The 18,177-nt window shown below is 36.3% G+C and overlaps 3 protein-coding genes across 6 annotated transcripts in view; 1 reads left to right on the top strand and 2 right to left on the bottom strand.

Moving 5' to 3' along the window:
* LOC129575250 (protein canopy 4) overlaps positions 1–18,177 on the bottom strand; it is a 381,491-nt gene that overhangs the window by 49,647 nt on the left and 313,667 nt on the right. The window lies entirely within an intron of this gene.
* On the top strand, positions 24–1,870 carry LOC129575092 (mitochondrial import inner membrane translocase subunit TIM50-C-like). The gene is made up of 4 exons (XM_055458050.1): positions 24–316; positions 438–600; positions 668–1,320; positions 1,399–1,870. Exons 1-4 carry the CDS (start codon positions 154–156, stop codon positions 1,590–1,592), a joined length of 1,173 nt encoding a protein of 390 aa, XP_055314025.1. The 5' UTR covers positions 24–153; the 3' UTR covers positions 1,593–1,870.
* LOC129574562 (uncharacterized) lies at positions 1,853–11,018 on the bottom strand. 4 transcript variants are annotated; one of them, XM_055456760.1, is made up of 3 exons: positions 10,256–11,018; positions 5,814–6,208; positions 1,853–4,212 (listed from the first exon to the last, which is right to left on the bottom strand). In XM_055456760.1, exons 2-3 carry the CDS (start codon positions 6,158–6,160, stop codon positions 2,850–2,852), a joined length of 1,710 nt encoding a protein of 569 aa, XP_055312735.1. In that variant the 5' UTR covers positions 6,161–6,208; positions 10,256–11,018; the 3' UTR covers positions 1,853–2,849. The 4 variants fall into 4 exon arrangements, with proteins under 4 accessions (XP_055312735.1, XP_055312914.1, XP_055313002.1 ...); XM_055456939.1 differs by having other exon boundaries at positions 10,055–10,993; XM_055457027.1 differs by having other exon boundaries at positions 9,922–10,993.

Genomic DNA, 18,177 nt, shown 5'->3' on the forward strand with positions numbered 1-18,177 from the left:
GCTTAAGTACCAGCCAACTGTCAGCTGTACCGTTGCGTTGAGTACTTTCGGTCAGGCTGTCACATTGCATTTCATACACGAAATGCGAAAAACCATTTGGAAATAAAGACGGATATCAAAAAGAAAATAACGATTTAAGCTGGAAACGGCAAGATGAGCCTAAGATGTTGTAGTTCGTTTCTGGCCAGGCTTAAGAATTTGCCGCAAATTAGAAAGTGTTATTATGGTTCACAGCACATTTTGCACAATAAACTACAGCAAAATATCACTTCAAATTCATTCATTTATAGGCATTTCTGCAATCCTGCGTCAAAAGGTGAGGTTAGAATTAGTTATGTTTTTTTTTGCATATTTATCGTGTATTTTTAATGCGATTGCAATGAACCTTCGTTTGAAATGACAACTCTTTCCGATTATGTAAATTGGTTTTCACACAGATTTGGAAAATGGAACGAAGAAACCAACACAAATTCTTTCAACGTTGTTTCCACAAACATCGCCCGCAGTAGATGCCGAGCAAGAAGCTCAGGAGCAAAAGAAAAAACAGGAACAAGATGAGAAGAAAGAGCAAGAGAAATCGTGGAAACGAATGAAATTGGGGTAATTCAAAAAGTGTTTAAATTCATTTTGAACATGATGTTAACATATGTTTTGTTGTTGTTTTCAGTTTTTATGTATTCGGTGTGTCTACAATAGTCGCAGCGGGATGGGTAGTCGTGGATTTGGGTGCACCAGAGCGCGATGCTGACGGTCAAATTATTGAAGATGAATTCAGTATTTTACCGCTGCCAAAACAGTACTTGAAACGCATGTGGAAATCCTTAACTTATTACCAGAAAATCATTCAAGAGCCATCACGTGAAAAACTATTGCCAGATCCACTGAAACCACCCTATTATCAGCCAAAATACACACTTGTCCTTGAAATGAAAGATGTACTCGTGCACCCAGACTGGACCTACAAAACTGGTTGGCGATTCAAAAAGCGACCAGGTGTCGATGCTTTCCTCGAACAATTGGCCGGAGACTATGAGATTGTTGTTTATACAGCAGATCAAGGCATGACTGTTTTTCCCATTTTAGACGCGCTCGATCCAAAGGGTTACATTATGTATAGGCTCGTGAGAGATGCCACACATTTTGTTGATGGGCATCATGTCAAAAATTTAGACAATCTTAATCGTGATTTACGAAAAGTTATTGTTATCGATTGGGATCCGAACGCAACAAAACTTCACCCAGAAAATACGTTCCATGTGGATCGATGGACTGGCAACGATGATGACCTTACACTATTGGATCTAGTTTCATTTTTAAAGAGTAAGTGTTATCAACGTCACAATCGACGAAACTTTTGAAAAGTCTAATTTCATGCTTTTATTCTTGTTCATTTCACAGCCGTGTCAAGTGCCGATGTCGATGATGTTCGTGATGTTCTTCAATATTATAAACAATTCAATAGTCCATTAGCTAAATTCAAAGAGAATCAACAAATTCTACTGCATCAAATGCAAGAGAAAGCGTTGGAAGAGAAAAATGCACCACCGTCAGCAGTAAAGCGTTGGACACCCAGTTTTCTTAGTCGTAAATAAGAAGCAAGATCGCCTAATACGCAATTGAATTGTACAAAAATAAAACAAACACGAAAATCTTTCTCAAATAACAATAAACCATAAATTAGACATTTCTTTCAGTTGACTTCTTTTTGCTGCGCAAACAGTTATCACCTTAGCTCATAATAGACATTTTTTGTTAGTCATTGAATAAAAAAAGTGAATATTGTTTTTAAGCCGCAATCAACAATTTCGTCTAAGAATCAAAGACCATAAAATGCATAATAAAACTCGGAATATTTAATTTTTTTCACACATTTTTTTTGTTCAATTTTTTTTAATCGGTTTTCAGATTTTTCTATTGCTATATCAATACAGAGTTATTAAAATTTGTTTCATCAAATCTACAATGTATTTAAACTTCACGGTTCACATCACAAATCCAATAAAAAAAACCAAAAAGCCAAAAATATGATGGAAGCAAACTCACTTCATTGATATAAATTTCAACAGCAAATAATTTTGTGAATTCAAAACGAAACATTTCTCTTTATTTAGCTTGAAATTGTGAAAACATCGATAGTGTCAAAGTTTTGGTTTGGGAAGTGTCAGATCAAGTGATCCGATCATATAAGGATTTTGGTGATATTGAACACATTTTGCCGATTGCTTTTTATCTTTTTGTAAATTGATGTCAAAGGGACTTTACTCTATCTCCAACATGTATAAAATTGTTTTTTTTTCTGTTCACGGTGTGAAATTACAACATATTTCAACTTTTTTTGTCCTTTTTATTTGCTCCTGAGTGTTTTTTAATTTTTTTTTTTAGATTAGCAGTTTTGTTCTTCATATTTACATTTTCAATAAATTTACAAATTTTTCTCTGAGATGGAGTAGTGCGTGAACAAACGACTTGAAATGTCCCAAAATGTGGTGTATTCCTCAGATAGCTTTTCATTATCAGCAAAATAATCTCGATTTCCATGTAGGCATGTTCCCAATTCTGAAGTAAAAACAGAAATATAGTACATAGATAGCAATACGCGACTTATAGACTCCAATCAATGCAAGTGTATGTGGTTTGCCATTCACATAAAGATATACATCAAGACTCGTTTCTAATGTAAACAGATTCCTCTTCTTTGCTAATTAATTAAAATGGGATCATTTTAAATAAATGTTATACGTATATATAGTCTAAACGAAAGATGGACTAAAAATCACTAATAAGTAGCTGAATTTAAATTAATTGTTTAAAATATTCTTAGCTCAACGGATTGTGTTGATCGAGTTGTATTAATCGTCATGTTGATGATCGTAGACTTTGACCATATCACGTTTGCGTTCATTTCTATTATTATTCAATTTGCCTTGGTCTTTGTCTTGGTGGTATTTCTTGGTATATTTGCGATCATTTTTTCGTTTCTTCTCTTTATCACTGTTCTTTTCCTTATAGATTTTCTTATCACGGCGTTCTTTTCGCTCATTACGATCGACATGTTCTTTGGATGAGAATTCATCGAATTTATCTACTATAATCAAACTGTGATCGAAGTTTTGAGTTTTATCCGATTTCCCGTTGGTTTTTTCCAATTTCTTATGGTCTCTACGGCCTTTTGCATGATTACCTTTCGTTTTGGTACGAAAGCTGTCATCAACTGGTGGCTGAATTAATATTGGTTCATCGACAATGTCTTGAAGAATTGGCTTGATCTCATCGACACCCTGTCTGTACTCAACAATAAACGATTGTCCATCATCCTCGGTTGAGGTGAGTTTCGGTTCGCCACGGGCACGATTCTTTCGATTTTCACAATATTCACGATTATATTCGGAAAAGAGGCTATTCGCGTCATCACATTCAGATAGAAAATGTTCTTTGGATTTGAATGGTTGTTTTGTTGCTAGTACTTCGTCTCCGGCACCAGTCCAAACGGTTTTACCATAATCCATTGGTGCATCTTCGTTGATTTCGTCCACATATTCGTCCGATAATCTAGTGGGTTGAATCACACAATCACAACTTGGTCCATTCAATTGACAATTTGCTTCACTATGCACTGCAGGCATATTATTATCAATACTGTCTCGTTCCGGTTTAAATTCAACGTTGCTGTTTGTTGATTTTCCTAATTCCATTTCGTAGAGATATTCGCATCGGGCCAAATTCCCTTCAATTTGATACTTGTCCATCTTTGCACTGTACAATTTTTGCTCCAGATCTTTGACTTCAAGCTTGCAAGCCGAATACCGTGAGTAGATAATGGCTAAAATTGCCACCGAACCAGCGGTTAAGAAGAGTAAAAGCACTTGCAATAGATAGATGCTGGACAAAAAGTTGTTGAGTCGCTCCAAATATTGTAGAATATCTTCGACGATATTCTGCTGCGGTAATCCAAGCTCTTCAACCGATGTCGGTTGCTGACATCGGTTCATCGCACGTGGTCTTGCTTCAAACGGCCGTTTTGCACAGATGGTCATATCGATTGGACTGCATCGCATCCACATTTGCAATGGCTGCGGCGATGGTGTATTTATAGATAAATCATCTGCTTCGAAACGGCCTTGATTGATCTCATGGTCACCAAGTATTGAGATGCTGCCGTCCGTTGTAGAATCATCATTCACATCATCGTATGTGTTGCCCTTTTCAAGAACACTATTGGAAATAAAGAAGAAGAAAAATGCAATCCGTTTGTTACTATTTTATTTATCAACAAATATAAAAACAGTCTGCTATCAGCTTAAAAATTGAAATCCTAGCATTTTCCCTTCGAAATTTCTGTTTATTCTGAATTCATTGTCATTGCAAATGTGTACTTTGTTTATGCCTTACAGAGAGAGTTTATGTTTCCACTTCCTCTTTTTTTCCAATAATAATCGCCGATAACACGATTCGATTTTTGTGGTCGTTTCAAATCACTTGTGACAGACCACACTAGTTCGGTATTGCGACAACAGTTATTCATTGCCTCATCAATTTGTTCGCATGATTTCAAATAAAAACGCCTGATAAATGATTTAATCGCAAGCTTGACCAATCAAACATTTGCGTAAGCAAATAAAAAAAAAGGGAAACAAAATATCGACGCGCTTCTGTTTCAAAATGATCATATTCAGCATATTTTGCTATCGATACATATTCAAATTTCGATTCGGTTTCGTCAAACTTACACTATAGGCGAAAATCAACGTCACTTTACATTGTACTAAGTGAAAATCAATGGCTCATCGCGCTCTAAGCAGCACCGAAATAACCTTGAACTATTTTAAAAGTAATAAAATCGTGTAATTGCTATCATCATCATCATCGCCATTAAACGGCATCGCACAATTTCAATCAACACTCAATTCAATTCAATTGATTTTATTTTTGTACGTGCGATTTAAATCGCTCTCTCTATGCGAGAAGTGCCTTCGATGATAACCGTACACTCAACTTTACGTGTAGTCGAAAAGTGAAAAATGAATAAATAGAATGAAGAAAGGCAAACAGAAGCTATTAGATTGCAATTAATTGCAATGAATTATTAAGATGTTTCACATGTCTTGGGTCGTCTTACAATGCAATGCGATTGAGATGCGATGCAAATTCCCTTGTATTACTCGACGAAAGCAACAAAAAAAAACAACAGACCTACAACAGACACATCAACCCATTCAAAGTGACTGTAAATTGTAGATATCAAATGCATCAAATCTATGCCATTGTGCATGTGCATGTGCGATGTTGTGATTCTTATTCAAATATTTGAAATTTAAATTCTGTATTGTTTTCACCAACAGAGAGAGAGAGAGAGAGAGAGTGCACAACTTCGTTTCGTTTCAGTTCATTCCGTTCAGTTCAGCGTTGGTTTTTCCATCTCACAAAACATTAGTCAGAGAGACAAGAGAGTCGGCAAATGCCTAATTAAACAGAATCTTTGTACCGCGCCACTGAAGTTACGAACACTTTTATCTGTCGGTAACGGGCAAGGAGCAGCAGTGTCTCGTGTAAATTTATCTCACTAGATGTTTGTTCAACCAAATGTGGCGTGCATGAAACGTGATGTGCTTTTATCTTCGCACGTATATTTACAAGTGAATTTATTGGGTTTTAAAAATTGAAATGTTTGTTTTAGAATGAACATTTATTTTAAGCTAGGCACTTAACACTGCTCATGACTGACTGTAACGAGCAATAAATTGTATGAATTTAGCGAAAGAGTCTATTATATGGGCGGATTTAAGTAAAATGTTTGTATTAATCTGTGGTCTAACCTGCGTAAATGTGCAGTACCGTCGTCGACATCCTCCTCTTCATCTTCGTCATTCGATTGAAATGCTTCCGATGAGATCGGCTCCAAGTTTGATGCATCATCCACAATCTCTTCCGTCACGATTGTGGGAATTTCCTCTTCAGCCACTTCAACGTGATTCGACTGGGTTAACGTTTCAGTTGAAGTGGTTTGGTCAGCTGAATCGTCAGCAATTTTACTTTCTCTTTCCGCTGGCGTCGTGTTGAACTCTTCGTTCATCGCTTCATCCATTTCGTCGAGCAAAATCCACGATTCTTCGCTTCCATCGGACGATATGGGATCGGCAACGATTCCGTTTTTCTCGGCCATTTCAAATGACAGCTCCGATTGTCTTTGTAATAATCACGGATATCAATTCTGAAAATAGAAATAAAATATTGAAATGTTGGAATTTTTTCTATTTGAAACGAGTTCGGAATACATTGCTCTTTATATCGTTTGCGTCAGGTGAGTTTGCAATAAAAATGAAAAAATTTGGCTGCAGTCGCACCAACTTCGTTGAATAATTTCATGAAACTGAGGCAAACCAACACGAAAATTGCGCAAAAACCAACTCGAGTCCGAATGACGACGTTGTTATGAATGAGTGAAATACAGTAGCAATTTTCGGCTGTGGAGTGTGAAAAACATTCTTGCGTTGTATGTTCGCCATGACTCGATGTGTCTGAAATTTTTATAAATTTCATTCGAACGTGAACGATGCGCACCGTTTAAAATTACGGCGAAATAGTAGAAACAATAATGGACAGTTGCGATGAGACACATGCATTTTCTAGAAATCACAAACCACTCACAACAACAAACGGTCAACGAAATGAAAAACAAATTGAAATTATTTTGTACAAAATGAAAATTTCAGCAAACACACATACAATGACAAGTCGTGTGGCGTCGCTTTTTTGCGATTCTCTTTTTTTTCATGGCATAAAATTTACGATAATCGTCGATAAATGATGATTCTTTGTTTGTCACATTTTCCCAATTATTTGTCTAGTGTGTGTGTGTGTGTTGTTATTTTGATGGGCAGCACGCTACGTGCCGCCATTTGCCCACAGTATTTGTTTACACTTCGCTGTTTTTGCTGCCTAGATTTTCGTTTCATGAATGAAAATTCTTCGGGAAAAACATGTAGATCATACGATCTCAGAGTCACACGTCTCAGCGCGTTGTAAATGACGTGATTAGGCATCTTTTTTGTTCAACCCGATCAAAAAAATGAAAGGCGTTGGGCAAGAAAAAAAATGAAAATAATATTAGCAACAGAAAAAGATGGTTTTATTGCGCATTTGGATTTGATACGAAAATAAAGTCATTGGGAGACACTGATGGGTCGATCGGATGATGAACGCTGATAGTCATGCTATGAACAATACAATATTTCTATCATCATCAGTCGATTTTATCGATTTGCAAGTCTGAAAATTAACGGTTTCACATGGAATACGCTTGAACGTAGCCAACTTAGCACTTGAACCGAGAAGCGACACAAAAGTCGCCGGAATGAATGTGCGACGCAGGGAAAACAAGAAAACAAAACACATGACTGCAAAATTCAGATGTTCGTTCGAGCAAGCGAAAACACACCTAGATATACGTATGTGTTATTTTTTTCTCTTCTTTTTTTTGGCGAAAAAAAATAAAACATCGTCGCACACACTCACACTGCATTTTGGATGGTTGCCTAGTTTGATTAATATTATTTTTGAAATAGATAGCCAAACATAAGTTCGCTTATTTTTGAATTTCGTGATTTATCGATTGTGTTGGTTACTTGGCCCAAGACACTCATCACACATCGGGCGCTTATGGTGAAATATAGCCGTCAGCGTTCACTTTATTTCGTCCAAAAAGTTAATCATCGCTAAATTTACGACACACACACACAACTGAGAAAGATAGAAGCGGAGAGTGAGAGAGAGGGAGTTGAGAACATTATGAATATTTCCCAAGACGTTCGACGAATAACATGTGAACACGAACATTTCAGGCGCAAAATGCACTCAAATAGAGGCAATAAAATATTTTTTCGGTATGGTTACCGTCCAAGCCATTTATAAAATTGGAAACCCGTTTGTCATTTTGCATAGAAACGCATTCGTCTGAGAAAAGTGCTAAGTTAAAAGGTTCAACGATTGGATTCTCTGCGGCTGTTGTTACCACATGCCAAACGATGACTGGATTTATTCTAAAAATAAACCGAGAGAAAAAAAATAAAACTGTTTTTCAACTCTGTTTTTTTTCCCTCATTTTATTTAATTATGCATCGCACTTAAAAGGCTCGTCCAACGTCTCTACGCCATGCCAATGTCATTCATTTACAATTATATATATACACGCACCCAATGAGTAGACAAAATAATATATTGTACAAGCGAAACAAAGAAAAATGCGTAGAAAATTTGCACGAACTTAGCTTCGACAGAAAAATTGTGTTGGGTCAAATCGTCGAAAATGTTTACACTCAAACCATATTTTCGAATAATATTGCAAAATACCAGAAATTCGAAAGCAAAACAACGCACAAAACAAGCCAAATATTTTGTTGTTGTTTGTATTTTTGTTTTGATTCAAAATTGTGTCAACCGTGTATTCTCTTAATGAAAATATTATCTTGAGTATCTCAATGAATGCGTTGATTGGATGTGCCACGATTTGTTGGTGAAATGGTCAAAATCGTATTGAAATTTCTACACAAAATGGGCACGCATCATTGAGATGCGCATTCGCGCATTAGCCATAATAATTAATGGCCTATGATAATAATATTATGAAGGTAGGTGCGTGGACGGATTTTGAACATTTCCACTGTCGCGCGTTTTGCGGCCGCTAAAACATGTTTGCAAACGCAGTGTACTTTTGCCGAGTTATTTCACCTTGGAATCGTATCGACTGAACAAACGACGTTTCACTTGTGTTTGATCGTCAATTTCACGATTTTATGACTAAGAATTTCGATAGATAAAGAAAAACCAAACAACAACAACAATAAAATTGCAGGCCACATTCTCTTGGCTCAATCGAGGAAAATAGAATTTTTTTTTTATTACGTTCGAAAGTCTAATATGCGCTGAACGCTGAATAAAAACACACCAAATTCGAGTAGTATCAGCTGTTTGTATTGATACATATCGGTCACATACACACATACATAGGCACCGGCTCGCGTTCTATGTTGAAAAAGAGAGCTGAACAGAGTAGAGCAGAGCAGAGCACATGCCGTGATGTGTGAGGCACATGTTCGTGACTGTAAATAGTAGCGCACACCAATACTAGTGCACACCATCGAATGAATATGAACCATATTTGAGCTAGCGTGTGATCGCGCTGTTTGCCTCCTATTCATCATCAATAAATGATTGTTTATTTTGCAGAAAATACGATGTTTGTTTGGCACGTAACCTGAAACCGTCTGCATATGTGTGGTAGCTCAAGCCAAATTGAAAGGGCTTTTGAAATTATTTTTATTTTCAAGTCGACACATGACATTTGCTCGCTTATAATGTCGAATGAACGCGTTGAAACGTTTATATATACATTTGTTTTAGCTGATTCAACTCGACTGCAACAAATGAGCATGAGCATATTAGTGCTTCATGTATATTTAGCTTTAGTTTTCATTAGATTGTCAATCAGGTTTTCTTGTCGTCTTAATTCAACGATTTGCATTAGAAATCGTTTTGAGAAAACGGTTAACCGAAACGATGCCAATAAAATCATTCCAATTGGAAGTGAATTTTTTTTTTACGATCGACCACATCGCGTCACGCACTTTGAAGGCTTAAAGTCAAAGCCACTTTCGAGAGTTTTTGGTTCTGTGCGAAATGTCGAAAAGTGTGTGTTTGCTCGACAAAATAAAGTTAACGTATGTAAATGCTTTTGGTTTTTGCCTGAATGCCAAACGTCTATAATTTGCATCGAATATCGATTTTTGCCTTCGTTATATTTTCGCCTGTACTCTTCAAGTATTCATTCGGTTGCAGAGTGTGATCAGCTGCTGAAGAAACAGCGAAATTGTTCTGTTTGTTTGGACGAAGGAAATTTGTTTTGTTCGATTGTGTGAGAATGCCTACCTCAATATATATATATATCGATTTTCTCCACGTACAAAGATCCGTGGCTAACGCATACAATGGCACTCACGCACACAGGCATACAATTTCAATGCAGCGTGTGTATGTGTGGATATCCTTTTTCTATCTGTACCTCCTTTATCCTTGTGCCTCAACACATGCTCACGTTTGCACAATGTGTCGACTCTTGCTTCCTCTTTGTTTGACTCTTTCTCACACTAACGCATTTGCGCCTGTCTTTTCGATTTGTTTATTGTTTGCCCGTTGCGTTTATTTCCCTTTTCACCGCACTTCGTTTCAATGAATGAAAGAAACACAAAACATATGTACATACAACTACAACGATGAGCTGCTGCTTTTACAGTCTTCCGTCGATGACGACAATCTCGTAGGAGAAAAAACTCCAACCAATTCGTGTTGCGTAGTTTATTGGCAAGAAAAATATGCGAAAAACGTCCTCTTTGTTTTGGTCTTTGAGTAAATGGCTGCTTATTGATTTCGTCTTTGAAATGCTTCCTGAATCTTTTTCTCTCGCTTGATTTAACTCGATGCTTATTTGCACATGTTACAAATGTCTCGAAAAAAATACAGAACGCAATTAGCACACTAAACGCTTACAATAATTGTCTCGAATTTGTTAATGGTCACACATAATTTTCGTAGATAATTATTAAAATTCACGTTTTATTTTTTTCCGCTAACAAAAAGCTCATTAGGTCAATATCGCACGTTTGCTTCATAAATGATTGTTGCTCATTATCACGTTTCACTGCTTCGATGAAAAATCCATAGAAATTTTATTTATACGCGAAACTAGATTTGCGACACAATAACTCCGATGCACGTTCAAAACCGAACTGCTAAAAATTGATGTGAACTTTTCTACGGTCGCTTCTTCTATTTATTCGGTCAATGTAATCGACGATTCGTCTAAAAACAATATTCACGAAAAGCGAAAACACATTGAAATTGTGTCTGTACGTTTGGTTTTTTTTTTGGGCAAAATGATATAGTATTCAACACGCGTGACACATGTATGTGCGACTGCCTCCAACAATCTCACTCAACGTTGTGGTGCTGTGCAGAATGAAAACAAAAATACAACACCGTCAGCGCAACGAATGTGTTGGACTAGAGAATAAGAAAGAGACGGAAAAAGTGCTCATACTTCTATACATACCATATAGTAGCAGCCTCAGTGTAGTGAAATAAGCAAAAGTCAGTGAAAAGAAAAAAAAACGCAGCACAAAACCGAATGTTATTGTATGAACGGATGACGACGACCCATACACATACGCCAAGCATAGAATCATACACATTGTTATACCGACGCACACAACACCGCGTGAAGAAGAAAAAACTATCAGGAGCTGAGACTGAGAACGATTCTCTCACACGAGGCACAATGACGATGATTACTTCCAAGCAACATGATCGGAATCATTTTTGTTTATGCGTACCATATCTAAATTCTTCCTGCTTTGTTTTTTTTCTACTGCTCATTTTCAATTTCAATCTAAACCACGATTCAATTGTAAACAACGCTTCCCACAAATTGCCTCGATTGGCGATTATCTGCGCAACAGAAATGCCTCCGACTATAAATCGTCATCGTTGCTTTTTCTCCGTATACATTTTCCCTTTCCAAGCTTTAATCATTTATTGCTATTCATATATTCATAAATCTCGCGTCTATCAATATATATTGGAAACGCGTGCCTCTTTGCCCACAGATGATGTCATTGATCTGTATTGGTGCGCGTGTTTTGAATTTCACTTCATATATATGTTCGTTGAGCGAAAATCGACGCTTTTGCACTATCGCAAACTCATACAACCACGGTTTCATTGAGATGCGAACACAAACGTTTCCCCTTCAGATAATTTGTTTTGATTCGAGTGCAGCGAATTATCTTATAAGACCAGTCATTCTTATTAGTTTCAGTAGATGGTGTTGGGAGCTTTAAATTCAACACGTAACAGATTCGGATTTGTTTCGACTTAAGCTCAATCTATTTCAGTTATTCCAAAATAGATGGCGTTTATCAAAATGCGGTCGTTATTTTTGAATTTTCACCAATTTGATGATTCAGGATATTCGAATTACTTTTCAGTTGCGAATGAATCATTTTGAATAAGATAAATATCCCAGACTAATCAATCCATTTCTTATCAAATGTTCGATTTTTAGAACACTAGGTAAAAATGTATTGATAAATGGTCCTGATCTTAAACAAATTCATACCAAATGGTTGGTCATTTTTGGAGAAAAAAGGTGTCATTTTGAAAAAAATTACTTAAAATACCCAAACACATGTATTTTGCATGCCCGACAAGAAATTTGCGAATAATCGCACTGCGGATAGCTGGCGAGTACCATGCGAATACTCTGAAATGTCATGCGAAGCCAACTTCAGGTTGGGACTGTACTGTTGTTCGCAGCGCGAATATTCGCAGGGTATTCAGCGATAACATTTTGCGGCAACTTTTATTGTGGATTCCTATTCGCATTGCGAGTATCCGCGGATATGCGACGGAGTGTCGGCGTACACCTATTTTACCGCAAATTTCTCGTCGGGATGGAAACATGGGGCAAAGATTCACATGTTCTTAGGGCAGTTCAGTTGTATTGACGATTTGATAAGAGATTTAGAAATAAAACACCAAAAGAAGTTCCAATCGATTAAGCCAAATGGAAAATGTGTGCGCCACGCCATTTTACCAACAACTCCAGACCGTTTTTCATAAATTCTTCAATTTCTTAAATCAGATTATCGAAAAATGGTCGAAAAGAATATTTTAATTAATTTGCATTATGAAAACGGCATGCTCAAAATGGAGTCCAGAATCAAGAGTCATCGATTTATATTTATAGATCATTGTGCCTGGCCAATAGTAGACTTGAGCTTCTCAATTGAGTCAACGGACCAGAACGATTGCGTTGAACAAAGCTACAAAGTTGCGTATAGTTAATGTGTCACTTTTAATTGCTCGTGCTCATTTCATTGGCCACATTGTTTTCAGTTAATCAGTTTTTGCTTGGCCTTGCATTTGTCGAGAATCACGGTGTGTGCGCGATTCAGCCCGAGAGGCATGTTATTTGCTCAATCATTCACCATTCAATCGATTCCTATTGGATGCGAGTGCAAAGAAGGAAATTGACAACAACAGTCTCAATTCTACGAAAGAAGAAAAAAAAGCCAACAGAGAAGAAATTCTTTTAGTCTTTAAACGGCCATGCTATTTATAGCGTTGATCTTTTGCATGATTATTGATGGTTTCGAATGGTATACACGCTTTGAATGACCGATGCCAATGTCCATAAATAAGAATTGACTGAATCCAAACAATTTCGATTCGACAGATCTCTGGCTGTCTCTCATCGCCGTTAATTTTGATCATGTCATTGAGGTAACACAACACAATGAATAAACGAATCAGAGGAGAAGAAAAACTATCGAGTAATTTTAGTGCGTGGTTCATTGTTGCAATGTGCTGACTCGATTTTTTTTCCGTAATTTTCAAATATTCGAAGTGATTTTGTCTTTTCTATTCTTTTCTATTTTTCCGTTGTGGTTGGCATTCGATGTAAACATACAAAAGAAATCGAATGATGACGACGATGAACTTATTTCGCGTTGTTTGGATATTCGATTCGGTATGGTATTGTCACCATTTTTTTTTACGGTTATGGTTAGCGAGGCATAAAGAACATCCAAAACAAACAAATGAAATTCGAACGAGTCCTCATCTCATGTGAACTGTTTAGATGTAGAAAACTGTAGTCGATTTCAGTTTCTGAACGAAATCTTTGGCTTATTTCGCGTCTTGTCGTGGATATTGTTTGAAATGATTGTGATGTGACTTCGCATGGCCAAAATGGAACGACAATAAATTTGTATAAACAAATTTAATTGAAGTCACTTTTATTGAAATTAGTAAACAGTTTAAGTAACAAATATTGTATTTGTATCCCCACTATTGAAGTCAAAGTCTCCTGCTGCTGCTACTGATGCTGTTTAACAAATTCAAGTGAAGAAATTGAGTTCGGTCTAGATTCAGATAAGTCATATTCTTTCTTTTTTTTTGATCTTTTTTCATAAATGATCAAATACTCGGAGAATTTCTGGCAACGAAATAACATCACGCCACACGTCGTGCTTTGATATGTCGAAAAGTACCAATGTTAATCAGCCAAAGTGTATCTGGTTGATCAGAGAATGTGAAAACGTTTTATCGATATTCAATCAACATTTTTCATGTTCAAATAAATTAAATTATTATCCGGTGAAAAAAAATGGTTCACAGTTTGATCAGAAAAATGAGCTTCGTTTTCATTGGAAGAAGTGTTTAGAACAAGCGAGCTTGACTTAATGAATAGCACCTTAAATCAATTAATTGAAAAATGGATTTGATCTGGCGCATAGCCCAAAATCAATTGCGAAGCAATCTGTTCTTAGAAGGATTTCCACCGCAGTATAATGTTTGGATTTCGAAGATTGTATTCCACCACAACGAAAAATATTACGTTGTATCAACATTTCCACAGTATCACAACGATTGCATACGCTCGACTTTTTGTTCTTGTAAATCCGAGCGTGATTTTTCTGGCAGGCGATTTCATTTTTTTTCTTCTTTGCAGTCGTCAATTATGAAATCGGTATCAGTTTGCAAGGCACGTGTTGATATTTTCGGCTTGTAAGCAAATTGAGATTTTTTCATGTATTTTTTGTGTGATTGTCTAATTACTAAAGGGCGAATGGAGGAAAAAAAATGAACGGCGAGTGTGGGTGCCAAAGCTAGACTTTATTTTCACGAATGTTGAGTACGACAACAAAAAATCGCAAATCCTCAGTGTAACCCAAACCAAGCAGTCGGAGTTTATCTGTTTCATAATCCGATTAAACCGTATAGCGACTGTAGCTATACAGCGGCACTATTGGTGTTTTTAATCTAAAATTGGAACAATGTAACACACAAATTACTGGAAATTCATACAATTTGTACGATTTAATTTTTTCAATTCGACTCATAGGCACTCGATCTGAATCAAAAGTATCATTATTCCATTGGGCTGCTTCTGGGCGCCAGGCACACAGTCCGAAATTTTAAATTCGGCGAACGATATACGTTCAATTGTCTTCGAAGCGTGAAAAATCTGTTTTCGGAACATAATGTTTTTAGATTTGCTGCATCATATTAAGACGAGATGAACACGTGAATACGCTTATTTCTTTGAATTTATCCATAATTTGGTGTTCAAACGAAGTGAAAAACAAAAGTCAAGTGCAAGCACGTGAAGAGATTGCCACATAAAAGAAAACGCCAAATTATCCACCTTTTAAAGTTTCTGCTGCTTTCAACAACATTGTTATCATTATGAAATTCGACGAAAAATCATTTTCGATTTAATAATTGAGTATGAACATTTCGGCGCGCAAAAAAAGCGCTTTCGCTCAATGCCATGTCATCAAGAGATATTAAGGCCTGAGCAATTTGAAACACAAGCTCATGCGATTACTCGAAAATCGGCTTTATCGGAAAATTGAATGCAAAGAGAAGATTTCGTGTGTGTATGTTTTGTTAACGCTGTTGTTGTTATTTTTTCTTCTTCACGGTGATACTGGAACAACATGTTGTGTACCGTGCACGGTGATGATTTGGTGAAAGAGTTTACCGCATGTTAAATGCATCCATAAGAGTATCATTTCGATCGTGCACACAAGCAACAACACTCCAACTAAATGAAAAGCGATTAATTAAGCAGATGGATATGAGTGTGTGTGTGTGTGTTTTTTTTAGCCACAAAAAATTAGACGACGTAGCAGCTGCAGCACCAAAACAATAAATAAACGTTTCAGTATGCTTGTATTTAATAAAAAAACGCAATCTCGCGGATCATGTTCTTTTCATTGTTTTTTTTTCTTCTTCTCGTTGCGCGCGCTGAATTTGTTTTTCCACTGCCACAGTTCCTTTTTTCCTTCGGTTATCCAGAGTGTTTTTGTCCTGATTGTCGCGTGGCCTTGCGAATTAGCAAGTGTATATGATTTGTTTGATGTGGAACAGATGAGACTTTTGATCTGATTTCACCGAAATGTGTTTACGTTTTTCGGCAATTCGTTTGAATTTCGAATTTTAAAGAGCGCTTATCAAATCAAAAATATGAAACGAGTAATTAAAAAGCTATTATCTTGCGTTTTGCAGTGAATTTTTGTGTTTTTTTCTTCGTTCGTGCCTCGAAAAAGGTGATGTCTAAAAGACCAGATTAAAAGCAACGCTTTTTATTTTGACTACTGGGTTACAAAATTCATGTTTTGGCTTGTATGTGCTGTATTAAAAGACCCAAAAGAAAGAAACAAACAATGGCCGTTTCAAGAATTGACTTTAAAGTCATCATTGCCAGCCCGTAAATCTTTCTTCATTCGAATACATTGCAGCTTCTGGAAACATTAAGTTTTATTATTCGTATGGCCTTTTTTCGCTACCGATGCCATTGCATTGTTGCGATTGTCAAAATACAGCGATTCAAGCGTCTTTTAATCTCCTCGTAAGTGAAAATTAATTATGATTGATTATTATACGAACACTTTTGTCAAGCCTTTGTTGTGACAGCCACCAAAAAATAAAACGCACATTCAAAATAAGTAACAAGTAGCACAACAAACCGCACACAAAGGCCAGGAGAAATATGTCTTGATAAAAAGAAATCAGGTGTCTTTCATTGAATTTACGTGTGAGCTGACATTCGGAATATTTTCAATGGAAACGCTTTTTTTGTCGCTTATTTTGTATTTTGACTTTTTAAGCCGAATTAATTGAATTTAGATGGTTGGCAAGCTCTAAACATATTTACTGCGTTTAAATGAACAGTATTAAAGTTTCAAAATTCCATCACAAAAGAAATGCGACGCGAAATGAGAAAGTCATGGGATTTATTGAAAACGCGCTCCACAGTTACTGTCTGTCATACACGTCATATGTGTGGCAAAGAATGAATTTCAAAAGATCAATGAAAGTTCAGTTACATACAGACTTTACAATAGGAGAACACGGTGAATAGAATGACACTAATTGAAAAATGTCGTACATGTGTTAAGCACAAGGCATGTTTATAATGAGTTTGGAAAAATTCGTCAAAAATTGGTATAAAAAGGTTGGATTTTGATTGTATTGATAAGTGAAATGAAAATATTTTCACACATTGGCACTTCTGGTCTTTGACATTTGTAGTGACCTTTTTCTCTAGTTTTTAGTTGAATTATGAAAAATTTGCGCGATGAATATTATATATATATAAGAAATAGCCTACATATTACCAGTATGACTGTTCTAATAACAGTAAATCATTTTCCTTTCTGTTAACTCGCCCGTCTATTCGGTGCTAACAATGCACGTAATTAATTAGTTTATTCAAAGTGCTTGAAGAGCTACTCCTCGCATGCATTTATCATGTCGTTTTCCGAAGTCATAAATAGGAAAAAAAAAGTATAGCAAAAATAAACGTTTCCGAAAAATTGCGTGACGCATGAAAATTCATTTTGAAATAAACATTTGCCATCGATGTATGAAAACCGCCTAAAATGCCAAAAAGAAATAGCTATTTGAAAGTGTTTTGATTCTTGGGTACAGCACCCGCTAGGTTATTCGTATTTTGTGTGCAAAGCGACTGATGCCATCATTATTTGTCAAAAATGTTCTACAACCAATCCACTTTCGTTTTGCACTTGAAACTATTGTGTCGACACAAATTCGCGGCATAAAGAAAACGGGGTGAAAAAAATATCGCATGATACAATTTTCAAGCCACTTGAAATGCTCAACAAACATATCAGAAAAAATGACAAAGCCGTCAACGAGAAGCGAACGCATGCGTTGCTTCGTGGATTGTCGAACCTTTATATGCACATTTCTTGGAACGAAATTTTCTATTTCCTTACGATAAGTTAGAACATAATTCGATTATAGAAATTCGTTAAAAGAAATTCTGGTTTTCTGTTGTAAATTTCGTTTAGGTTCTTGCATCAAATTGTGAAATTGGAAAGCAGCCGATGAGAAAGGGCTAACGGTAAATGTATTGAATTGATTTTCGGATCCTTTTTAATCGGAAGGAAATTAAATGCTGAAACACGCGATCCAAGGAAACCGTTTCTCTGTGTATTGGGAAATGGTTTCGAATTTTTGAGTTCGAAAAGATCAATTGTTGTTTGCAAGAGAATGGAGAATGAGCAAAAAAGCAACAGACGAAGCCATAAACTA

The sequence above is a fragment of the Sitodiplosis mosellana genome, unplaced genomic scaffold (genome assembly GCF_009176505.1).
Source record: "Sitodiplosis mosellana isolate CC-2019 unplaced genomic scaffold, AAFC_SMos_1.0 Smas_scaffold_1, whole genome shotgun sequence".
Classification (NCBI taxonomy): Eukaryota; Metazoa; Arthropoda; class Insecta; order Diptera; family Cecidomyiidae; genus Sitodiplosis; species Sitodiplosis mosellana.